This window comes from Corella eumyota, chromosome 6 (genome assembly GCF_963082875.1).
Source record: "Corella eumyota chromosome 6, kaCorEumy4.1, whole genome shotgun sequence".
In the NCBI taxonomy this organism is placed as follows: Eukaryota; Metazoa; Chordata; class Ascidiacea; order Phlebobranchia; family Corellidae; genus Corella; species Corella eumyota.
This window is the reverse complement of record NC_137495.1, coordinates 5,124,546-5,149,932: the sequence shown is the minus strand read 5'-3', so window position 1 is coordinate 5,149,932 and position 25,387 is coordinate 5,124,546. Positions and strand designations below refer to the sequence as shown.

The following is a 25,387-nucleotide window of genomic DNA, read 5'->3' as shown; positions in this document are numbered from 1 at the left end:
TAAATGATTAAAAGTGTATTTTAAATGTCCTACTATTATGTTCTGTTTAGGTTTGTTAATAAATAAATATGGGTGTTACTGGGCATCAGCCTGGTATATGGAAGCAGCAAAATAAAGGACATAAAACTGGAAGACATAGAAGCAAAGGTCAGATTGAAGTCCAGCTAAAAGGTAACACAAACTATTTTGTGTAGGGATGGGCCAATCGAGTCCGAGTACTCGGTCCGAGTGTTAAGAATATTTAATACTCGTGCTCATCGAGCATTTTTTAGTACTCGGACACCGAGTAATAATTTGTCATTCAAGATCGTATACGATTTACTAAACATAAAAAAAACATAAGGTTTGCCTTTTTCTAATAATTTATAATCTACTCTCAATTATATAACGTTATTGAAGCAACGATTGCGCAACAAATACACTTTTTACTTGGTAAAATTTTACGCATAATAAATTTGAGACTTTTACATTTTCGTTTCGACCTCAAATGATATTGCTATTAGCGGTAAGTAGTTTTGTTACTGTTGAAGACTTTATAATCCATAAATAGTGTTTTTTGGCAAATTTTGCAGTTTTAAAATGATGCGGAAAAGATTCTCGTAACCAGTTACATACGTTTAAATAACATCATAACCGAGTACTCGGATTCGGCCGAGTATCGCGACAAAATACTCGGGCTCGTCGAATCCGAGTAATTTGGATTTCAGCCCATCCCTTATTTTGTGTCTAATATCCTTATAGTAATTTCTATAAAAATTTAGACTTAAATGGTGGGTTTTATGCAGTCTTGGTTGCCATTTGTATTAGTAGTAAAATAATGTGTGTATAAGTATTAAATTTTATATACATTTTTATTCTTTTTATAAAATTCTTTGTAACGTTAAATAATATTCAAGGTCGAGTTGATGTTAAAACGATCTCTAAAAGGAAAAAGAAAGATCTGCAGAAGGTTGATCGGAGGCATCGACAACAACAAATTCGATCACAAAAACGTGAAGAAGTAAATAAGTTTTTATTTTGTTAAAATAGGAAATTTTAGAAAAATTTTACTAGTATGTTACAATCTGTTTATAATGAGTTGACAAGGTTAGGAATAATTGTTGTATTTTTTTTATTACTGCACAATGAATATTTTTTTTCAGGCAATTAACCGAAAGCGGTCAGTCGGAACAGGAAACCACCCACCCCACCTAGTGGCTTTAGTTCCTTTACATCGGCATGCTGATATTATTAATTTGTCCAACACGATAAAAAACTGTGTAAAAAATGATGGAAATTTTCTGAGCCAAACTCCACTAAGTTCAGCTGGATTTACGTTTAATCTACCAAGATTAAAACATAGATATCAGGTTAGTTTAAAAATTTGAAAAATGAATAAATAAAAATAAAAGTTGCAAAACGTATTTGAAATCCTTTTGTGTTTGTAACAGTTTAAAAAATTCCAATTTTTTTTATCTTAGGTAATTCAGCCCAGTTCTTCTTCTCTGACCGACATTCTAAATTGCAGTAGGGTAGCTGACACAGTATTGTTTGTTGTCTCATGCGATAATGATCCCATCGACGAACAGGGTTATCAAATATTATCCACATTACTTGCACAAGGTCTTCCATCTTTAAGTAAGTATAAGCATATTAGTTTTTAAGCTGTGTATGCAAGTCTTCTTGCAAGTCTTTTCATAAACTTTGTCAAATACTGTCTCTAAATACGTTTAAAATCTTTTTAACAATTTTTTTTCAGTGTTTTGTGTACAAGGAATGAATCAAATTGCAATGAAAATGAGAAACCCTTTAAAGAAAGAAATTGTTAAAGTACTGGGGCAATATGTCTCCGAAGTTAAACTTCACGTTTCAGACACGGATCAAGAAACTATAAACTTACTTCGATTGGTGAATAACATTCTTTTTTTCCCCTCTTCTCATTTGAGGTTTATAAAATATAACTTGTTGCTGAAAAATTAATATTTTTATTTTGTAGGTTGGTGAATTAAAACGAAGAAATATTGGATTGCGAGAAAAGAGACCTTACATGTTAGTGGAAAAGTTCGAACACCTTTGTCAGGATAACGAAATAAGCGGAACTTTAAAGGTAAAACTTTAATGCATTTAAAATTCATTAACAATTTAGTGTGTGACATAGCTAGTGGTCAACCTTTTTACTCTAATAAAAAATCCACTTGACGTTTTCAGGTATCAGGGTACGTTCGAGGAGGTAAAATGGATGTTAACAGATTGGTTCACTTAGTGGGTTGGGGTGATTATCAGGTCAAACAAATTAGTGAAGTTGCCGAACATTGCCCTTGGAATTTAAAAAAGAATAACAACAACAATGACGATGAAATGAACCAAAATAAGGTAAAAGCTATAATTAATTTATATATATGTAATTTGTTGGAAATAAAAAAAAGTATTTTTATATTTTTTCATCTTATGTGCTCTTTAGGTGATGATTCACGGCCAATCATTTAATCCCTGGGAGGAAACTGGAAAAACAATTTACTCTGATCCTACCCTTATTCAGGACTTGACCAAAGAGGCGGAGGTTGATCCGATGGATGGTGAACAAACTTGGCCGACAGAGGAAGAACTAGAAGAAGCAGATGGTACGAAAGCTTTAAAAAATAACAATTTTAAACAATTTAACATTATTTTTTTTCTAGCTGAAAACTCAGATGAATCGGAGGATCAGGAAATTATGAGAAAAAAGAAAATTGTGAAGAAAGTTCCAGAAGGCACCTCCGAGTACCAGGCTGCTTGGATCCTTGACTCTGATGAAGATTGGAAGAGCGAGGACGATGAGGAGGAGGTAGAAATGAAAGAAGAGCTGGAGCCAAGGGCTGACACTGAATCACAGGTAATTTAATTTTATTAAACTTTTTGATTAAGTTTTTACAAAACAAAATTTATTTATCAGACTGACGGAGATGTGTCCTCGATGTTAGATGACACTGAGGAACAAGGAGGGAGTCAATATGACATGGAGGAGGAGGTCAATGGAGAGGAGTTAAAAAGATTTAGAGAGGAGAGGAGCAACGAGATGTTTCCAGATGAAATTGATACCCCTTCCAACATCCCTGCTAGAACAAGGTAAAAAATAAAATCTGCAATTTGTCACCAATAAATAATTTTATTCAAACCATTTTTTGTAACTGTTAGATTCCAGCGATACCGTGGTCTGAAGAGCTTTCGAACTTCGCCTTGGGATCCGGAGGAGAATCTTCCTCCGGATTATGCCCGAATCTTTCAATTTCAATCATTTGACAGAACAAAAAAGAAAATTAAAAATCTGGACATGGAAGAAGATAATTGTATCGAGGTATTCAAATTTTTGTATTTTAAAAGTGAACTTTACCGAAACTTTATTATTTTGTTAATAAAATTGTTCTTTCCAGGTTGGAAGTTATGTTACTTTGCATTTAATAAATGTTCCAAAATCTTTTGTTGAAAATCATTCATCAGATTCAACAATGACTTTGTTTGGTTTATTTCCACACGAACAAAAGGTTTGTTATAAAAAAAAACAATCTAATTCAAAAATTACTTTGGGTTTTAATGCAAAATTGTCTTCATTTTTAGATGAGTGTTTTACATTTTGCCTTAAAACAATTTGGTGACCAAACAATTAAAAATAAAGATGAGCTTTTATTCCATGTTGGTTTCAGACAGTTTCGAGCGAGACCTATTTTTTCACAACACACCCTGGGTAAATATTTAATGACAAAATTTGAATTTAACTAAAGGTAATCGATCATAGATTTCTAATTAATTATTTTCGCTAATGTTTAGGATCAAAACATAAAGTGGAAAGGTTTTTCCCTAAAGATGGAGTAGTGGTAGCAACAGTCTATGCACCTATTACATTTCCACCTGCAAACGTTATTGCATTTAAGGAACTAAATAATGGTAAACTCTTTTTAACTTTATGTAAAATTAAAATTTATTCTTTTGAACACTGTAATATTTTACAGATAAAATTGAGCCAGTGGCCACTGGTACGTTATATAAAGTTGATCCAAATCGTGTTATAGTCAAAAGAATTGTAATCAGCGGTCATCCATTTAGAATAAATAAAAGAGCTGCCACAATAAGATACATGTTTTTCAACAGAGGTTTGTTCTTGTATAGAATTCGTTATTATTATTAGTAGTAACTATTGACTTATTTTTATTTTTATTTTAATGTTTTAGAGGATGTATTATGGTTTAAACCTGTTGAATTAATGACAAAATGGGGTAGAAGGGGGCATATCAAAGAAGCCTTAGGTAAGTTACTGTCACTTTTTTAATACTCTGCGTATATTATTACCCTAAATAGAAGTTGGTTATATTTTTTTGTATTCCTAATTTTGCATTTTTAGGGACACATGGTCACATGAAATGCACTTTTGATGCTCAGCTGATATCACAAGACACAGTTTTAATGGCACTTTATAAGAGAGTGTTTCCTAAATGGTCACATCAACAAATCACTCCTTTAAAACAAGAAGTTAAATCAGAAGACTCGGAAATGTTTGACGAAGAGTTTTTCGAGGACTGATTTTTTTACAATCAAAATAAAAAAAAATCATGTTAGTATTTGTATTATATTTATTGATCATTTTTAGGGTAATAATTTAAAATTAAACAAGATAAATTAGGCTAAAAGCATTGCATATCAAAATGGTAAATATGTAAGTACAAGATTCATGTCGGTGGGTATATCTTAGTGAGGTGGTTAGTTTTGGTGTGATATCCAGTAACCGGACACTTCATGTGTTCCTTCACATATTTGAATACACAGACATAACAGAACACATATCCTGACGTCATCAAAGCAGTTTCATTTCTTCTAGGTCTAAAAACATTAAATTAATACATAAATCTTCTTTTTTTTATATACTTTGGCCTTTAGTGATTATGCTTGCTTTAAAAATTGAAATATTTCTTTGACATTTTTCTCCTACATATAATAAACTCTAAAAAAATAAATGTTATGAAAGTTTTGAATATATACTTATTGCACAATGGACATATCCCACTTTTTGGAACTGGAATTAATGTTTTTGTTGAGTTCGCTTTTGGTGCTGATGGTATGGGATTCTGTAAGACTTGTTTAACGTCGTTATGGTTGTCTTCGTCATACCACCATTCCATAAATTGAACCACAAAAACACCAGCGTGAACACCACCAGTAAGAAAGTTGGTGAACAAATGTGAAAACCAACCAGCCTTTCTAAAAACCAATAAAAAATATTTAAAAAACAACCGAGTGTTTATAAAAATGTATTTCCCATACCTGTTTGAATTATTTAAAAATTCATCTATGATTAACCTAATCTTTAACAGTCTATGGATGGGAGAATGAAAATCCGATTTTCCCATTGCAAACATAAAATTATAATACAACACTATTGCATGCCAACTGGAATGCAAAATTGGGTAAAGCCAATAAAATATCTTTTTTAAAAATGTCAAATTTCTTGTATGGCCGACCAAGTCTACATTTTCCTTTATTCCATTGTACAACTTGTCCAACTTTAACAAGGCATATGGAAATAGCACCAAAGAGGCTAGACTTAGGAAATGAGTTTTCTTTCCAAGTGCATATCCTTTTATTTGGCCTTCTGTTTTGGTCGATGCTTCCAGTTTGCGGCTTAAGTCATAGTAATGCTCAGCAAATGATGCGCTATTGTACTTTAGGAAATGATGTTGTATTGCAAATTCAAACACAGTGTAAAACTCGTCATACCACGAATAACTCCAAGCAAAAATATGAGGGGAATTTTCAGCCAACGTCTAAAATAATATATAATTTATCTCAAAAAAATGGTGCCTTTTGATGCAAAAACAAATAGGTAAACAAAACAATGGATTAGTAATTTGCAACATGTTAGTTTATCTACATTTTTAACTGAAATTAGACCAGTCTATTGATCTTATTTTCCTGCAGAATACGTTTAGAACAATAAATATTGCACGAAGTAAGGTAATTTTAAAACTAAGTTGCGTTGCGTATATGGTGGCTAATAAAGTATTAAATTACCTTTATCACGTGCTTTATGGCAGGCCTTATAGACGATCCCAAGTTATCCTGAGCCAGAACCTCGAATATTGACGGAATCCCTTCATTTTGGGTAGTTAATGCAGTCGAAAGTGCATCTCCAAACTCCGCCATGTTTGTTTACAAATGTCATGCCTGTTCTGCTTCAAAGCTTTCAAAGGTGTTGACTTAATAAAATACATCTCTACGACAAAAGTGTTTTGTTTTAGTGAAGGGCAAACAGCTAAACAAAATTGTTAATTGCAAATTAATTTAATCACGAAACTAACAAAGTCAACAAGATCATCTTCATAACTCGGTCCTACTAAAATACGCCCGGGAGGCCCGGGGGGCCCGGGGTAGGCCCGGGAACTCCGGGGTATGCGCGGGAGGCCCGGGGTGAGTCCAAGAGCTTCGGTGGTATTTATTCAAGTCCCATGGTGTTTATATGAGGCTCGGGCTATTAATATTAGTCCAGATCGGTTTATACGAGTTTATATGATTCCCGGGGTGTTTATATGAGGCCCGGGGTGTTTAAATAAGCCCGGGGTGTTTTATACGAGTTTTTATGAAGCCCGGGGTGTTTATATGAGGCCCGGGGTGTTTAAATAAGGCCCGGGGTGTTTAAATAAGGCCCGGGGTGTTGTATACGAGTTTTTATGAGGCTCGGGGTGTTTATATAAGGCCCGGGGTGTTTATATAAGGCCGGGGGTGTTTAAATAAGGCCCGGGGTGTTTTATACGAGTTTTTATGAGGCCCGAGAGGTTAAAATGAGGCCCGGGGTATTTTATACGAATTTATATGAGGCCCGGGCGTGTTTATATGAGGCCTGGGGTGTTTATATGAGGCCCGAGGCGTTTTACCGAGTTTATATTAGGCCCGGGGTGTTTATATGAGGCCCGAGGCGTTTTACCGAGTTTATATGAGGCCCGGGGTGTTTATATGAGGCCCGGGGTGCTTATATGAGGCCCGGGGTGTTTATATGATTCCCGGGGTGTTTAAATAAGGCCCGGGGTGTTTAAATAAGGCCCGGGGTGTTTTATACGAGTTTATATGAGGCCCGGGGTGTTTATATGAAGCCCGGGGTGTTTAAATAAGGCCCGGGGTGTTTTATACGAGTTTTTATGAGGCCCGGGGTGTTTATATGAGGCCCGAGGTGTTTAAATAAGGCCCGGGGTGTTTAAATAATGCCCGGGGTGTTTAAATAAGGCCCGGGGTGTTTAAATAAAGCCCGGGGTGTTTTATACGAGTTTTTATGAGGCCCGAGAGGTTCAAATGAGGCCCGGGGTCTTTTATAAGAGTTTTTATGAGGCCCGGGGTATTTTATACGAATTTATATGAGGCCCGGGCGTGTTTAAATAAGGCTCGGGGTGTTTAAATAATGCCCGGGGTGTTTAAATAAAGCCCGGGGTGTTTTATACGAGTTTATATGAGGCCCGGGGTGTTTATATGAGGCCCGGGGTGTTTAAATAAGGCCCGGGGTGTTTTATACGAGTTTTTATAAAGCCCGGGGTGTTTATATGAGGCCCGGGGTGTTTATATAAGGCCGGGGGTGTTTAAATAAGGCCCGGGGTGTTTAAATAAAGCCCGGGGTGTTTTATACGAGTTTATATGAGGCCAGGGGTGTTTATATGAGGCCCGGGGTGTTTTATACGAGTTTTATGAGGCCCGGGGTGTTTATATGAGGCCAGGGGTGTTTAAATAAGGCCCGGGGTGTTTTATACGAGTTTTTATGAGGCCCGAGAGGTTCAAATGAGGCCCGGGGTCTTTTATAGGAGTTTTTATGATGCCCGGGGTGTTAAAATGAGGGCAGGGGTGTTTTATACGAGTTTATATTAGGCTCGGGGTGTTTATATGATGCCCGGGGTGTTTAAATAAGGCCAGGGTGTTTAAATAAGGCCCGGGTGTTTAAATAAGGCCCGGGGTGTTTTATACGAGTTTATATGAGGCCCGAGGTGTTTATATGAGCCCCGGGGTGTTTAAATAAGGCCCGGGGTGTTTTATACGAGTTTATATGAGGCCCGGGGTGTTTACATTAGGCCCGGGGTCATTTGTTGTGCACAAAACATTTACAAGAAAACATATCACGACATTTAAAAGATAAAGTCGGATGTGAAAAAAAAACCATCCGATCTGTAATTCTTCAAATATTTGGCCCGGAAGGGCTAATGCACGCATCCGACAGCACCAAGTATTGCAAAATTCTCGAAAAAATTGAAAAATCCATTGATGATTCTGTTCCTAAATTTATTTCGTATTTCACTAAAATTGAACCCAACTTAAAGGCATGCGTTTGGCAATTGAATGCGAATGTTAAATCTCAAAATTGGACAAACAATGCATGTGAGGCAATGAATCATATATTAAAATTATCAGCCAATTGGAGGTCTTTAAAATTGCCCCAATTAATTACTAAATTGTAAAAAATTGTGGACTTGCAATTTTTAGATGTAAAGCGTGCCATATATGGCGAGGGAAATTTTTGCATAATTTCAAGTCTTAAACGCTTTACAAGAAGTAGGGTGGTTTGGGATTCCAAAAGTGACGTTGAAAAAAACAAGTTATTCCAACAATTTATAAATTACAAAAAAAATCAACCAAATGCATTCATTAAATCGTCTGACAAAAAACTGATTATTCCAACGACTCCCCAAACGGCGAAAAAAACCGGACAGAAAAAACATTGTCGAAACGCTAAAACGACAACTTGGTCAAAGTAATATAAATAGTTTTTAAATTTTTCCGTTCTATTGTTCTGTAGATGTTCCGTTTAATTCAATAAAACAAAATTTGGAAATTTTTGATGTCGAAACCAACAACTAGAGCTTTATATAAACACCCCGGGCTTTTCGTAAACAACCCGGGCCTCATATAAACAACCTATGCCTTGTATAAACCCGGGCCTTATTTAAACACCCCGGGCCTCATATAAACACCCCGGGCATAATATAAACACCCCGGGCTTCATAAAAACTCGTATAAAACACCCCGGGCCTTATTTAAACACTCGGGCCTTATTTAAACACCCCGGGCCTTATTTAAACACCCCGGGCCTCATATAAACACCCCGGGCCTCATATAAACACCCCAGGCTTCATATAAACACGCCCGGGCCTCATATAAATTTGTATAAAATACCCCGGGCCTCATAAAAACTCATACAAAAGACCCCGGGCCTCATTTGAACCTCTCGGGCCTCATAAAAACTCATATAAAACACCCCGGGCTTTATTTAAACACCCCGGGTCTTATTTAAACACCCCTGGCATTATTTAAACACCCCGGGCCTTATTTAAACACCCCGGGCCTCATATAAACACCCCTGGCCTCATAAAAACTCGTATAAAACACCCCGGGCCTCATATAAACACACCGGGCCTCATATAAACTCGTATAAAACACCCCGGGCCTTATTTAAACACCCTGGGCCTTATTTAAACACCCCGGGCCTTATTTAAACACCCCGGGCCTCATATAAACACCCCGGGCCTCATATAAACACCCCGGGCTTCATAAAAACTCGTATAAAACACCCCGGGCTTATTTAAACACTCCCGGGCCTCATATAAACACCCCTGGCCTCATATAAACTCGTATAAACCGATCTGGACTAATATTAATAGCCCGAGCCTCATATAAACACCATGGGACTTGAATAAATACCACCGAAGCTCTTGGATTCACCCCGGGATTCCCGCGCATACCCTGGGCCTCCCTACCCCGGGCCCCCCGGGACTACCCCGGGAATACCCCGGGCCTACCCCGGGCCCCCCGGGCGTATTTTAGTACGACCCTCATAACTAAGTATTTAAAGTATTCCAAATAAGCATGTTTCTACGTAATTACATAATAAACTAAGGGAGTAGTGTTTTGTTTTAAGTTTTTAAGCTATTTTTAAACTTCAAATAAAACAAATAACTTTGTGAACGGAAATCAAATTTAATCTTTCTTCTAAATATTAACTTTTTTTTAAATGTAGACTATTGCTGGTAGAATTGTTTTGTATGCATGGCAAAGGCATTTCCTTTCTAGACTGACGTTGATGTGTAGTAAACATTTAGGAGTTGTTAAAGTCAAGTTAAACTCAAAATAACTTAGGTTAACTTATTCTCCTGTGGTGCTTGTATTTTCAGTAATAAAATTTATCTAATAATATTAATTTTTTAATCATCATAATGCTTTTAAACCCTTTTAATTTATATCACATAACTATCTAAAGGCCTACCACAAACGGATAAAATGTATCAATTTTTCATATATATTTAATATCAAGGTTATATAAAATCATTTGACTCAAATTTGAATACGATTGAATTCCACATAACTATATAAACAAAATTTTAAAAAAAGAACAAACAATAAGTTGACTCAACCCAAACAAATTTAAAAAATAAATGGAATGCAGATTACACTTCTCAGCAGATGTTGCATATTATGTTTTAAAAATTTAGGTAGAATTTAAGTAGTTGGGGCAAAAATGTTTTGTACATTTTTTATACTGTAAAAAAGCAAAATTTTTAGTAACAATAAACAAAAAATTGCACCACAAATAGAGCAGTGGATAGTTTGACATTGCACCAGGCCAATGAAAAAATTTATGTTAATAAAACATTTCCTTTTAGGTTCAATAAAGCAAGTAAATTGTAAGATGTCAGAACACAAATATAATCGTAGTACATTCTAAATATAATAACATAATTGATGACTGAGTACAATATCTTTTTATAAAAATAATCAAAATATATTATACTCTTCCAAATTTTAGGAACAATTAAAATGCTTTAAACAATAGTGTTAAGAGTGCAAAAATCAATATTTAAAATTAAATAAAATCGAGTGTGTATGCCTGTTGTGTGTGCATTACGAATTAATTTATCAATAATTAATGTTAAATAGGTTCCACTTATATTAAAATTTGTACTGCAAGAAAATTTAAATAAGATTAGGCACATTAAATTAAAAGCTTTCTCAATTGGACTAGAAGCAAAAAGTTATTCTATCGAATCATAATATTTTCCAAATATTTTTTTTAATTCGGTTATGGTGAAATTTTTTCTCTAAGCCACTCCGTCGTTATAACTTCTCTGTCACGAATTTCGTAAACCTTAAAACAAATAAATAAATCAGCAATTTGTGGCTCATGGGTTCAATTATCCAAACAATTTATCATAATTGTTTTTCTTTCTCCTTACCATCACATTTCAAAATTACAAAAGTTCTTTAAATTCAAAACTTAATAAACAGTAAATGTTGTATATTAAAATAACAAAAACATATTATTTGCAAGGATTGTCATTTTAAAAAATAAACCACTTTATAATTTTTTCATTAACATAAGTATTTTTCTCATACCTTTGACATATCGCATTCATTGACAAACAGCAATTTCGTTCCGGCATATTTCATTGAAATTTGAGGATTACATCCAATGGGGCAATAATAGATAAACACAAAGGGGTACGATATCCTTCCGTCGTTATGCTTAAACTCATAACTATACACCACAAATGTGCATATGGGGTTAAGAAAAAAGAAATTGTTGGTGTTATACTTGTTAGAATAACTTTTCCCTTCGACAATATTTCACATTTTAAATGTGTATTAAAACAATCTATTACTTAAAACAAAATTATTTAAATATATTTTTTTATTTTTTTAAAAGGATATCTTGGGGAGTGTTCTGGAAGTTCTTCACTAAGCTCCTCCGGAGAGACTTCCTCCAATTCTTCATCTAGAACAATCTTGTCTGCATCTTTATCAATCTTGACTAAAACAAAATTTTTCAAAAAAGTCTCATCATTACTTGAACCAACGTCAAAAATGAATAAAAGTTAAAAATTTAACTAAAGGTAAATTGTAACAATTTTTTTTACATATAAAATACATTAATATTTCACTTGCTTATAATAGCCTGCGACATCTTGCTTTTGTTAAATCGAAGCGACCGTACTTTCTTTTTTAAATCAGGATCAATCGTACACATAGTGTTCGTGTCCTGAAAATAAAAACAAAAAAGTTTTATAAAAACTATATATTAATGTTTAAGATTTTTTTTTAAATTTATAAAAGGTTTTACCATTCCCTGTCCTGCAAATCCTGACATGATTATTCGCTAATTTTTAATTTCCCTAAGATTTAAAAAATCTTTTCTGTACAAAATAAATTTACAGGTTAGTAATTGAAAAAAATTAATTAAATTATTTGAACTGGTATTATATTTTTTTAATTAAATATAAACAATAATAATAATAGACAGCAATCCAAGCAAAAATAATAACGATTGGTGATTGTTAATTAAAGCATAACTTAAAAAAAACAAATTATACAAAAGAAATTAGAAAATGTTGACATTAAAAATGATTATATTTACAAAAAATTTCAGGTATTTTAAACAAAACTACCAACTACAACACCTTCTGATTACCATAAATAAAATGTTGACACTACAAGTAAAACCAATGTTTATAAAACCACTTAAAATTTATCAAAGCAACAGTTCTTAAAATATGTTGTTAAAATTAAAAAAATTGTATTAAAAGTGGCGGTGTAGTAAAAAACTAATAACGCTTAAAAAATACGATTTGTTGTAGCTAAAATTTAGTTCTTTAAAACAAATCACGTCAATTCTAAAATGAATTAAATTCTCCTTAAAAAAACAGTTCTGAGGTAAAATTGCATCAATGAAATTAAAACAACCTACCTTTAATAAAAAAATCACGATTAAAATCTCTATACACATACACACAATTAAACAATAATGGATTGGGGATTAATTACAGTAAACATGGAACTTTGTTACAAAAGTTGATATAACAAAATATTATGGCGTACCTGAAAAGTTATTTACACAAAAAATAAAAAAGATTGCTTTGTTTAGAATAATTTTGATCAGTTGTGATAATTAAAAAAGATCTAACTTTAAAGTTTTTTCAAAAATTACTGAATTGGAAAAGTAAGTTGGTACTGGTTTGTTCTTATTTTTTTATGTTGATACAACGCTATTTCTTTAGTCTTCCTGATCAGAAACGGTGCTGTTAACCTCCAAAACAAGTGGATTCATATCGCTTTCATTCGTCTGTTTTAAAGACACCAGATTCGCAGCAAAAAGCATGTTAATCGTTCGAAGAACAGGAAGGATAAGAAGAAGCTCGCTGTAGGCAATGCGAGCTTCACGCATGGATTTATGAGTGTACTCATATGCTTGTAAGGTCTTTGCAATTGAATTCTGGGTTTCTTCCACCATGTCTGGGTCCTCCAATCCCTGGCGATCCGGGGAAAACAAAACCAGCGATAAGAGAAGACAGATTTCTTCGACTTTTAGCTTCAACTTGCGCATCCTTTGGTGAAGTGTGTTGTATTTATCCACAAATTCTTTGCTGCCTCCTGCTTTCAGAAAATCACTAGGCTTGTATTGGAACTTTTCCGAAGTGTACTTGTTTCCATCATTTGCAAATGCAAAGTAAGACCTCAACACCAACATCTCCAAGCATCCTCCTTTAAGAAGAACAATTTGATCACCGAGAGACAATTTCAGGAACTGTGGAATGCTCTTGCAGAAATCAATGACCTTCGTAATTCCCCATGACATGATGTCCATAAAATGTTGTAAAAGATGTTTGGATTTGAAATCCTCCAAGTCTGCAAATGAAAATCCTTGGCTGCGAAGAAGGTCACGTAAATAGGAGAGAGATTCTGTTTCCAATGGTGGTGCTGCTTCAGATGCACTCTCATCTTTTTTATCATCTTCATTTTGAGCAGCAGAGGCTTCAGGTGAGGGGTTACTTGTTTCTCCAGCCTCGTATTCTGTGCCATGCAGAGTGCTGAACACTTCTTTGTGGTCTTTTTTTACTCCTGTGCTGGAGGAAGGTGAATTAAGAGTAGGAGATGAAGCTCCAGTAGATTCTGTGACTTCCCCATCTGTATTTTCAGAAATCCTGCGGTCGTCAACATTTGTGGTAGGGGCATTCTTGTCACCTTGTCCACTAAGTGAAGCCACCAGCCATGCAAATGAATTAGTTGTTGGTTTGCTCTCTGGCGGTTTAATCTGGTCAAGACCCCTAAAAGTATCATACTCTTTATAGCCAAAATCGTAGCTCTCCTGGTGGCCTTTAAGTATGAGCTCAATAAAAACTTTGTCATCCATAGTCATCTTTAAGTTAGGGTTGTCGGTGCCAATCTTTTCTAGCTTTTTCAATCGTTCTTGTTCTTGTTTGTCTTTTTTAACCCGTTGCTGTTCCAGTCGTTTCTCACGATTCTCCTTTATCAACTCCCGCTTTTTGTTAACTTCTACATCAGTTAGAATTAGGGAAGGATTCATTCCTGCATCCAAACATGCAGCCATTCTACAAGCTTGGCAGTGCTTTCTATTTCCCTTGTTGATTCCACAAGCCTTGTCAAATGCACAAGTAAATTGAGCATTCTTTTTAAACGAGCGCCTAAAAAAGCCCTTGCATCCTTCACAAGTCATTGCTCCAAAATGTTTTCCAGTTGCCACATCTTTACAAACAGCACATTCTTTTTTTGCTGGAGATTTAATAGGTTCCGGAACTTTTGCATTAGTGTCACTTTCGCAATCCTTTTCCACTGGCACAGATTGAGCAACCTTTACATCAGACATTTTGTTTAAATCCAAATAACACGAACAAGTGAAGTTACTATTAGAGTATATGTGAGTTTGATGATTATTATATCACTTTGTCAACAAGTTAATATGATATTTTATCAAGCAATATTGCACTTAACATATCTGCAATCTGCCAATTGAATATACATATTTATTTATAAAAATAATTTAACTTTGCGATAAGAAATGAAAATTTGAATATTTTGAAGTCCACGTGAGTAAGTACGGTTAAAATCTAACTTAAGGTTAAAACGACTTGAAGTTAATGGGGATCCAACCTAAAAATAAGAAAAAAAAACGTAAACAACTCTGAAATGCTGAAACGCGAAAACAACAAAACAAGAAATTGTGGTTTCCTTTACTAAGCGCCACCCTTTGTCAAGCGTTTCCACAGAACTTATATCGACAAAATGTCTGATACTTGCTTGGCTAACGGTAGGTATATAATAAATGTCGATATAGTTAATTTCGGAAACTTGTCGTTAGACTATATACATACTTCACGGCATTGTATTCTTGTATCCTTTTATAATGATTTATTTTATCATTAAAATAAACTTTTCGAACGTTTTTACCGAAGAAAAAGTATGTAAACAACATTTTTAATGAGGGTTTTAGGGAAAAAATGAAAACAACAATGTGAGTTACGCCTCGGTGATTTTGACTCGTTGTCATTCACAGCTGATCGCGATCGATAAACAATTTACATTGCAGACGACGCCGTTGTTTGATGGCTACGATAATTACTTTCCAATTGGTAACGTGGCGTATTGGTCTATTAAATATAAATGTTTGTAAGTGGGGGTGGTCAGATTACGTTTTATTTTAATTACGTCTAAGTTCAAGCAGTATAGACGCGTTTAACTTTCGATTACAGCAAAAAGGTCAGAAGGTGACGTTTGATTTTCATTTGAAATTTTCATGTAATGTATTAACTTCTATTTAAACAGGTTATGTTTGTGTGGTCTGTATACATTGTGTTAACTGGATATTTTCTGAAACCTTTATAGTTAAAAACGACATATCTAAGAAAAGATTGTATTTGAAAATTGGATTTACTAATTTAGGAGTAACTAAAGTCAAAATGAAGGTAATGAATTTGCTTGGTAATACATATAATTCTAATGTCAATTTCCAAGTTTTTAATTTTTTATATATTAAAAAAGGATATGTCAAGTCCATCAAAGACAATGGTCGGTTATTCAAGTGAAGATTACTATCGAGACCAACAAGAAAATGGCAATGGAGGTAAAAATACATAACGTTAATAAACTTTTAATTGTCCAAAAAACATACTTGGTTTTTCTTTGGCGTCTTAAATATTTTATAAAAAGCTGGCTTATACCCTTTTTTACTCTGCCAAGGCAATGCTAATTATAGGGTTTGTGCAAATTGTGTATTGAAGTACTTTAAAATGCTTGTTCTTGTTAAACAAACAAACTAGTTAATTACAGAGCATGCGTTTATTGTATTGCTATTTGTTTATATAATTGGCATAGCTGTTTGCCTAAGTATATATTAAATCATATAATGAATAATTATAAACATACTTACTTGGTTTTAATTTTTCTTTGATTTAAAAACATAAATAATAAAACTTTGGTAATTAAAAATATTTTATTTTTCTAAGATGTTGCAGAACCAGAAAAAGTAGAAGTCCCACAAGGTGGTTACTTATGGAGAATGGGAAGTGGAATGTACAGCTTAACAAAGGGAGCTGTAGGGGGTACAGTGGGATTAGGAGTTGGGGCTGTTGGACTTGGGGTTGGGGCAGTTAAGCTGGTTGCCAACACTGGATATTCTGCTGTTTCAAAGGTAAGCACAAAGTTATGTTTTGCATGTATTTTTTTATTAAAAGGTAATGTAATGTTTATGTTATTGCTAGGCAAACAAAATATAATTTATTTGTGAAACAATGCATTGGTTATAATTATATAGTATAAACAAAAACTGACCTGCATAAATATATATATTTTTGGCCACATTTAATTGTCTTATTGTTAATAAATAATTAGTATTGGTTTTATTTTAATTAAAAATATGTAAAAGTAAATTCAAAAAGAATGCCACAATTACAAAAAACTGATGTCATTTTGTAATTATTTAGCCCATTAATTATTATTATTTTTTTAATTGACAGACTGCTGAAGTTGGAGTAGGTGTTACAAAAACAGTTGCTACAAAAAGTTATGGCGTTGTTTCTGGCAGCGTATCTGCTGTCACCTCCAAGTTACCTAGTGTGCCTTTGCCCAATTTATCAAAAGGAAAAGACAAAAAGGACTAATTTAACAAAATAAACTTTAAACTTTTCTGTTAAATAAACAGATTGTTGGTTTAACTCGAATTAAACAAGCCATAAACTTTAATCTGCCGTTAAAGCAAAGTTAAAGTTATTAGAGGGTGTGGGAATACGTCTTCTATTTTTTATTGCATCTGTAAATACATTTTTTTTGAAGCAGGTTCATAGTCACTGAGTCATACACAAACTTTAAAATCATTTGCTTCCAATTTTGTATTTTTAAAATTTATTTTGATTGGATATTATTTGCATTATTTTCTTGAAATTTAAAGTGGTTGCTTCGTTTAAAATTTTTGACACTTAATCTTTTTTCTGCCCAAATGTATAGGAGTAGTTATGTTTTGCCATAGTATGTACTTCCATTAAACTAAGGGACCCTTTGCAATACGAGTTTAAAATATGACAATCCCTAATATTTACTGCGTTGCATTATACTTCAATTTTTTGCTTGCATTGATTTTTTTGTGCACACCAATTGCTAATACAGTTTATTTTTTCTTTATTATGGGCATTAGTTTTTTTTCGCATACTGCTTAATAATTTTATGTTATTTCTGTGATAGTTGTTACTGTATAATTAATACCGAAGCCTAATATAAAAGCTGGGTTTTACTGTAGAATATTTTGGTACAAAACAAACTGCTGTAATTGACTTAACAATTTAAGACTTTTGTTACATTTCTGTATTATCTGTACTTTCAATTATCTTTTAAAGTCACAAAAATAATTGATTTAGAGTCTGGTGCTTTGTAAATGGTGTTTTTTGTTAAATATGTTATAACTGTAAAGTGCGTTGCTCCATCAAATATAAATAGTAGTTTTTGTGACACAATTTTTTTACCAATTCAAACTAACAAATACACACAAAAACTTGTGTTAATGCTGCTTATTGCTTGTATGTTTTTTTTTGTTATCGAAACATTAATGCTGTTTTTTAGTTTAATACTAAATGAATATTATTATATGTCCATGTCAACATTTTATATCACAACTTTTTGTATTATTTATTTTGTCAGTTAGTGAAGAGTTAAAGTGCTTGTAATTTTTTTTTTGAAATAGTTAACTAATTTGGGGCAATATTATTTTTGTGAATTAACAGAGAAATATTTTTTTAAGTTTGAAACAAAGTATTTACAATTAAAGTTTATATTTATGTTAACAGTAACATAACATTTAATTATACTTTTTTGTAAATTGTATTTTTTCTACTTGAAATCATTAGCTATTAAAATCTGCATATTATTGTTTGTTGGTTTAATTATCTGTCAAAACAGCACTAAATATCCTTTTTAAATAAAAGTTAATATTGATTAAGAAATTGTTAAACAGGAAGTAATACTCTGTTTATAACTAATGCCTAATACACATATTTGGGTATGAAAGTAATAACTACCTATTACATACCAAAGCAGCAAAGGCAAAAAAGTATCTAAAAATAGGTCTATTTTAAAAATAGATTGTTTTTACATGTGTTTTTGTGTTCCTGTTCTTCAGTAGTTCAAAAAAATAAATGTTAATTTTTTTGGAAGTAATTGGCAACCCTGGAGGTCAAAGTGCAAGTTAGTGTCTTTCGGGGTTTTGTTTTTAAGATACACGTGGATTTTAACTTGCACTTAAACATGAAATAACAACATAAAACAGCATAAAATTTTGCTAAAATAATAACTAAACATGGGAGCTTTAAAACTTTCCGTTTTTGTATTGTTGGTTGCGATAGGAAGCTTTTATTACTTCGGTTCAAATCCTAATTTTCGTTCTTACATTCCGGACAAAATATTAAATGTTTTAGACAAATATGTTCCAAAGGCAATCTCTAAACAATCAGAAGTTGAAACGCCAAGTCCATCTCCAACAAAAAATGGTAAAAATTAGCCATTTTTGTTTGATTAATTAATTTATACTTAGCAAATTCAAAGTTCTATTATTTTTTTTTGAATTATTTATTCTTGATGTTGGAAGATTAATTTTAAAGACTAAACATAATTTTTTTAGTTTATTTTATAAAAGCTGTAATGTAATGACATTTTACACCTCAACTATATTCCACATATGTTGTAACAGATCATTAAATAATAACTTACTAATTTTTTTAGAACCTCTAAAAAGGAAAGACGGTAAACCTCGAGTTATCACCAAAGAACATTTGTGGAAATATTACAGGGGTGGTGAAGGAAGTAGGGGATTATACATTGCTTTCATGGGTAAAATTTATGATGTTAACAAAGGAAAGGAACATTATCAACCAGGAGGAGGATATTCATTTTTTGCAGGTAGCAAAAAATTTTTTTTTTAAATTTTATAATTTGCATCTTAACTTAATAGCTTTTTCTTTTTTTTTTGGTAATTACATATGCATATTTTTTATTTGCAACTTGCAATTAAAAATTCTACTTGATAATGTAAAAATTTATCAGATTACAAATATATATATACTTACCTTTCTTAACTAGGTCGAGATGGTACCAAAGGTTTTGTAACTGGTGATTTTACTGATGAAGGACTTACTGATAACCTGGAAGGTCTTAAACCCGATGAATATCTAGGATTTGATGAATGGGAATCATTTTATGCAAATGATTACACTTTTGTGGGTAAGAAAAATTATTTTATAAATGTCTTAATGTTAAAATACCACAAGTTTTATAACAATTGACCATTCTTTAAAATGAAATTACTTTAAAGGATATTTGGTGGGTAATTTTTACGATGAACATGGAGAGCCAACAGAGGCTTTAATAGAGGCCAAAAAACTAATTGATATCGCAAAGGAAAATAAAAAACTAAAGGACAATGATATGAAACTATTTCCAATGTGCAATTCCGAATCTTCTGCTGCTAAAGGGTCGAGAGTTTGGTGTACAGTTAAAAGGTAAAAAAATAAATTAAAAGATTTATTTAAATTTAAAAACATTTCTAAAATATTTATTTAATTTTTAGTGGGGGCATTAAGCGAGATTGGGTGGGGGTGCCTCGTTTATATCATGCCACAGGTGCCAAAGAGGCTAGATGTGCTTGTGTTCGCAACACGGGCCCTGACTCAAATGGGGAAAATGCCGATAAAAACAGAGGTGATCTTGACAGCCCTCGCATAAAAGAATACAGGGGATGCAGTGATGTTAATTCTCCAACTTGTGTAATTAAGCCTCCAAAAAAAAGTTAACCAAAGATTGAAAGATAATGTAAGTTCAGATAGTTAGTTAAAGATATTTAAAATAATAATTTTTTAAATCTATTAGTGCGGTGATAAGTAATTTTTTTATTTTTAAATATTAAATGCCTTTAATTTTGGCAGTCAAAAAAAATCAGTTATAAAAAATGGTTTGCAGTTTATGGTCAGGTCTTTAATTGTTTATTTTTACAAAACAGTATTAAACTACTGACTTATTGATATTTATTTTGTATCGGTACATACTTAGCACAAAATATAAGCTGTTTTGTAAATTAATATTTATGTTAATGTTGATTGAAGCTATATATATATAAAATATATTTATTGTCAATTTTATCCAGTATATCTACTATTTTGCAGTAACTCAGCGAATGGCATATTTTTCTAGTTCAATTTAAACTAGGTATATGCTAAATTTGTTTGTAAATATTTTTATGTCACTACCACTTGTACATGTGTTAAAATTTTAATAAAAGTTACGTTTATAATTCCAAAAAAATTTTAAACTTTTTTTTTGTTATGGTCCGAACATTGATAAAGAGAAGCCATAAGTAAGAACCCAAAGTGTATATAAATATCGTCTTCCTAACTTTAGAGTGCGTTATATGTGTATTATGCATTAATTGTACAAATCTATATTCCTGTTAAAGCAACAAAATCAACTGTCTTCCAAACTGTGTGCTTGTTGCCATATATTTTGTAAATATTTTAATTAAAGTTTTTGATTTTTTTGTATCAAATTTATATCTAAGAACAACCATAGCTAATATATTAGCATTTGTGAATAATTTTATGAATAATTTTTGTTTTAGTTTCTAATTACCTATTTTATTATCTGATTTATAAGAGCGTAATTAAATTGTAAGCTTGATTGTAGTTTTACTTTAACGCCTAAACAAACTAATAATTTAACAAAGATTATAAATAAACAAAAACATAGAAATTAATGCCTTATTTTGGGGCTATAGATTTTTTTTTAAATAGAGTTTTCTTTGAACTTAATGTCTAACGAAAGTCTCCATAAACTGACTTAACATTTTAACATATTGTGGTCTGAAGAATAGGATATGTTTTCCTCCAGATAAGTCGTTAACTATAACTCGGTGGTATACAAAAGTGTTCCAAGTTTATGCCGATATACCATAAGGCCTTCTATAGAGAAGTCCAACAGAAAGTATAAATTTAAACAACGGTTGGAATTCGCGTAAAAATAGTGTAAAGCAAAAATGTTTTCCCAACGCCTTTCCAACACGCTAGACGTTTTGTTTTGCAAATCTCATACTCTTTCCGTTTGTCGGTGACTGCGCATTGATGTAAGTCGACGTAGTAGCGTGGATTTAATTTTAGGCATTGCAAACATCTATGTTTTAAAGTAAAATTATGCCCATGTTTTAAGTAAAATACCTTAAATTAGTGTTCGTTATTTTGTAGTGCAAATATGTAACAGCAATTTTATCCTACAATAGTCAGAATAACATCATTATCAAAATTTCTCATTACCTCTCAAATATCCCAACTACACTTGCGCATTCCCATTGTTTACCTTACAAACTTCAAACAGAATGGTCGACAATGATAAGGAAGCGATTACCCGGTGATCGGAACTTCAGATCGACCCAGCACGCGTCCAAGTTCACTCGAGACAGCACGCGTATCAAGCTCGTAAGCCTACTGATATGAGGATGCGTTATTCTTCCTAATTACCCTCATTAAACTTCAAACAATCTGTCGCAATTCGTTTTCGATATATAATAAGAGGCACGCGACAATATTTCATTACAGTTTGAATTCTCTTGCTTGATACATCTCAAACGATTTACAAACTTTTGAATATTTGTATTTTTACGACTGCAAGCAATACATCGTAAGTTAGAATGAATTCTTATTACAACAGCGTACCTTTGAACGAAGATAGATTTGTTCCAACTGTTGATCAACAGAATAACCCTTATTCAAATCAACAACTTGAACAAACAGATACTTCAATTAACGTTAAGTTACAAGATTTGGAAATGTGGAACAAGTTCTCAGGCCTTAAAACCGAAATGATTGTTACTAAAGCTGGAAGGTAAATATAAGCACTTTTTTAAATTATAAGTAGTTCTTTTGTAATAAATAAATACCTTTTTGAATTATGTATTAACTGTTTTATTTTTTTAGGCGAATGTTCCCTGGTTATCGAATTAAATTGGAAGGTCTTAACCCGAGCGCTCAATATTGTGTGTTGATGGATGTTGTCAGTGTTGATCAACATCGATACAAGTTTCAACAAGGAGAATGGGTTGTGGCCGGAAGAGGAGAACCTCAAGTTCCTCAGAGATTTTATCTTCATCCTAACTCGCCTTGCAACGGAGCAAAATGGATGAAAGACATCGTCACTTTTCATAAAGTTAAACTTACAAATTCATGCGGCAATTCAGCAAACGGAAAGTTTTTCGTTCATTCCATGCATCGATACCAAACTCGTATCCACGTGGTTCGAACCGATGACGTCAGCAGCTTACATTTACAACCGATGTCAAGTTTCGAATTCCCGCAAACCAAGTTTATTACCGTTACAGCCTACCAAAATAATCAGGTAAATTAAACTCAACTTTTTTAACTGTAAAACGCAAGTACTTGTTTTATTTAACAATATGTTGTTTGATTAACATTTTATAGCCTTTTCTTAACCTAACCTTCTTTTAATTTAGATTACACAACTTAAGATCGACAACAATCCTTTTGCACGTGGTTTTCGAAAAGGTGGCAAGAAGAACTTAAATCAAGAAAAGGTTTTTAACAATGCCCAAAAAATATCTTCCAAACGCAACTGCGACGAAGAGTTTACTGTCAAGAGTAAAATGATGCGCCAACAACTAAGCCCAGATAGTCATCTAACTTATGGTTATGCATACAATTCACCACCTCAAGGCTTTGATTACTATTCCCCTCCTGTTTTACATACCTCTAACTATTACCAAACACATCCGACATATCAATACACGTCACCTCAAGATTTCCAGTATGCCAGCACTGAAACTTATCAGCCTTTGCAACAGGCAAACCATTACCCATGCCAAACAAACGAGCCGACCTATTTTTATCCTTTTGGGTATGATTTAAGTTCGCCCCAACATGTTGCATATACGCCTGCCTTAAATGGTCCCGTTGTTCAGCCAAGCTATTGTTCGAATACAGTAGCGTTCCGGTCACCTTTACCTTCTGCCGATGACGGTTATTATTCGACCACAACCGGTAATGCTGGCGAGGATTCTCACGATGAGTTTAGCGAACTTTTGCCACCGCAATATTCAACGTTGACTATATTCTAATATTTGCAAATTGTAAACATTTTAAACAAACTGTGTTTTAATTTAATAAAATATATTGTGCTTAAATCGTTGAAGTCGTTTTGTTGTTATTACAAAAATACCTAAAAATTGCAGTAGTTCTTAAACGTTTTTTTAAAGCTAAGTTTAACCTAAGGCATACACAAACAAAATTTTTTCTTATATGCTACTAATTACCTCGTATAATACAAGTTAATATTTATTTGAAAACCGGTTTAGTAAAAGTTAATTGGAATCTGTTTTATTGTATGTGTAGTAGTTGCATAGGTAAAATTTTAGGGATAAAAGCGAACATGAATAATTTTTTGAAAAAGGAAAACTTTATTGGGACAAAATGTATAATTCCCAAATTCGCAGTGGGAACACTGCATGACTCGATCGTTCAAAATTTCAACGAGGGATCTGGCACTTACGAAACTACCTCAATTTGCAATACTCTCTTCCTAAGCATGTTTCTTTATAAATGCAAAAGCATTTATCTCAAGCTGCAATAAGCAAAGATACTACTTTATTGGACATTTAGCATTGTATTGATTTAATTATGCAAATCATCTTCTTGTCCTTTTGTTAGAAACAGGATGAGTTTTAGAAGAATTAAAAAAGGTTGGGTTTCAGGAAATTATGGATGCCATCCACGGAAGTTATAAAATGCTAAGTGTTGCAAAGTCTAAAAACGTTTACAGGTATTACAACTCTTTTTGTATACCTAACATAAATTTTTACCTGTTTAAGAGTTGCCACACACACTCAACAGTTTTCATTTATATTTTTGTATTAAAGAAATATCACTACTCATATGGTCACCTTAATCCAGAAGTTGTTAAAGTAAACAACCTAACATTTTTACAAATTACTATTTGTCTTCATATTAGGACTTGCAACATTTTATTTTAATTAAACATAAACAAATGTGCAGGTCATGGTTCGTGTTATAAGACTATATTTTCAGTGCAAAATAACTCCTCGGCGAGGGGATACGTCACTAAGTTTAATTATATCACGACGTCATTAAATCGGGAAAAGATTTGGAAGAAAATGGATAAAGTAATTTGCAACCAGTATGGCTTCGATTTTGGTTCTGACAAGTCAGCAACGCAGGAAATGAAATCAAATTTTGTATTTTTATTAAAAACTTTAGTAACATGTTGTAAACAGTAGTACTGCATTTCATATTTATTTATGTGTAGTTGTCGTTGACTCAGATTTAACACAATTTGTACGTTATTTAATAATAATTAGACAAAAAGGAGACGGTATAAATATAATAAAGATATTTTATTAAACGAAAAAAGGTAACGCTACAATAAATCGTCAAGGTTATCAAAATCAATTACGTCATTATCTAATTGTAAAGGGCTGGTGGACGAGTAACCGTCGTCTGTTGAAGGTAACATTGATCGAAAGTTCGATTTATTTCCACACGCGTAGAAGACTTGTGCCGTTTCGTGTGCAGATAAGGGTGAAATCTCTGAAGAATTTGTCATGTTATTACCTAGTTCGTTTGTTTGGTTAAAGATCGGTGATTGTAATGATTGCTGCGAGAGGGTCGGGCTTGTGCTGTTACAAGTAAACTGGTAGTTGTTGGTATTGTTTGTCAAATTCGGTTCGAAAACATATTGATTTGTGTTGGAATAGTTGTTCCACAACATTTGGTTTTGTTCAACATTGTTCGTGTAACTAGCAACTGGAGGAAACGGAAAACGCGTGCTTTCTTGGCTATTTACTGGATAGCTAGTTTGATACATTTGGTTTTGCTGGAAGCCATTGTAGTTGGAATGTTGTTGTACAACAGGAGACATATTAGGACTGTGGTTGGTTTGTGGTTGAAAGCAAGCCTGGAATTGGGGTTGGTAATATTGGTTCGGAGACACTTGTGACTGGTTTATATAATTTTGGTGTGACAACTGTGGTTGGTAAATGCTGGTCGGTGAAACCATCGATGAAACTGGT

At 33.0% G+C, this 25,387-nt stretch overlaps 7 protein-coding genes across 8 annotated transcripts; 4 read left to right on the top strand and 3 right to left on the bottom strand.

The window, feature by feature from the left end:
- The first annotated feature begins 48 nt into the window (after positions 1 to 48).
- On the top strand, positions 49 to 4,933 carry LOC145754587 (pre-rRNA-processing protein TSR1 homolog). The gene is made up of 17 exons (XM_082570663.1): positions 49 to 171; positions 897 to 1,000; positions 1,143 to 1,349; positions 1,461 to 1,617; positions 1,739 to 1,887; positions 1,976 to 2,086; positions 2,188 to 2,352; positions 2,441 to 2,600; positions 2,658 to 2,851; positions 2,912 to 3,084; positions 3,154 to 3,313; positions 3,390 to 3,500; positions 3,574 to 3,700; positions 3,784 to 3,900; positions 3,966 to 4,106; positions 4,185 to 4,259; positions 4,355 to 4,933. Exons 1-17 carry the CDS (start codon positions 69 to 71, stop codon positions 4,531 to 4,533), a joined length of 2,433 nt encoding a protein of 810 aa, XP_082426789.1. The 5' UTR covers positions 49 to 68; the 3' UTR covers positions 4,534 to 4,933.
- LOC145754589 (peroxisome assembly protein 12-like) lies at positions 4,606 to 6,184 on the bottom strand. Of its 2 annotated transcripts, XM_082570665.1 has the most exons (4): positions 6,019 to 6,184; positions 5,272 to 5,771; positions 4,990 to 5,208; positions 4,606 to 4,830 (listed from the first exon to the last, which is right to left on the bottom strand). In XM_082570665.1, the coding sequence occupies exons 1-4, from the start codon at positions 6,148 to 6,150 to the stop codon at positions 4,680 to 4,682; spliced, it is 1,002 nt and encodes a 333-aa protein (XP_082426791.1). In that variant the 5' UTR covers positions 6,151 to 6,184; the 3' UTR covers positions 4,606 to 4,679. The 2 variants fall into 2 exon arrangements, with proteins under 2 accessions (XP_082426791.1, XP_082426790.1); XM_082570664.1 differs by having other exon boundaries at positions 4,990 to 5,771.
- A 4,060-nt stretch (positions 6,185 to 10,244) lies between these two features.
- LOC145754581 (glia maturation factor gamma-like) lies at positions 10,245 to 12,263 on the bottom strand. The gene is made up of 5 exons (XM_082570657.1): positions 12,092 to 12,263; positions 11,917 to 12,010; positions 11,683 to 11,782; positions 11,368 to 11,524; positions 10,245 to 11,119 (listed from the first exon to the last, which is right to left on the bottom strand). The coding sequence occupies exons 1-5, from the start codon at positions 12,116 to 12,118 to the stop codon at positions 11,054 to 11,056; spliced, it is 444 nt and encodes a 147-aa protein (XP_082426783.1). The 5' UTR covers positions 12,119 to 12,263; the 3' UTR covers positions 10,245 to 11,053.
- An 8-nt stretch (positions 12,264 to 12,271) lies between these two features.
- On the bottom strand, positions 12,272 to 14,764 carry LOC145754580 (vitamin D3 receptor B-like). The gene has a single exon (XM_082570655.1). The coding sequence runs from the start codon at positions 14,630 to 14,632 to the stop codon at positions 13,022 to 13,024; it is 1,611 nt and encodes a 536-aa protein (XP_082426781.1). The 5' UTR covers positions 14,633 to 14,764; the 3' UTR covers positions 12,272 to 13,021.
- A 702-nt stretch (positions 14,765 to 15,466) lies between these two features.
- Positions 15,467 to 18,144, top strand: LOC145755112 (uncharacterized). The gene is made up of 4 exons (XM_082571323.1): positions 15,467 to 15,728; positions 15,805 to 15,886; positions 16,269 to 16,453; positions 16,779 to 18,144. The coding sequence occupies exons 1-4, from the start codon at positions 15,723 to 15,725 to the stop codon at positions 16,920 to 16,922; spliced, it is 417 nt and encodes a 138-aa protein (XP_082427449.1). The 5' UTR covers positions 15,467 to 15,722; the 3' UTR covers positions 16,923 to 18,144.
- A 373-nt stretch (positions 18,145 to 18,517) lies between these two features.
- LOC145754989 (neuferricin-like) lies at positions 18,518 to 21,027 on the top strand. The gene is made up of 5 exons (XM_082571174.1): positions 18,518 to 18,797; positions 19,030 to 19,206; positions 19,387 to 19,527; positions 19,619 to 19,805; positions 19,874 to 21,027. The coding sequence occupies exons 1-5, from the start codon at positions 18,608 to 18,610 to the stop codon at positions 20,094 to 20,096; spliced, it is 918 nt and encodes a 305-aa protein (XP_082427300.1). The 5' UTR covers positions 18,518 to 18,607; the 3' UTR covers positions 20,097 to 21,027.
- A 952-nt stretch (positions 21,028 to 21,979) lies between these two features.
- Positions 21,980 to 23,419, top strand: LOC145755702 (T-box-containing protein 2-like). The gene is made up of 3 exons (XM_082571952.1): positions 21,980 to 22,173; positions 22,266 to 22,683; positions 22,799 to 23,419. Exons 1-3 carry the CDS (start codon positions 21,980 to 21,982, stop codon positions 23,417 to 23,419), a joined length of 1,233 nt encoding a protein of 410 aa, XP_082428078.1.
- Positions 23,420 to 25,387: the final 1,968 nt, after the last annotated feature.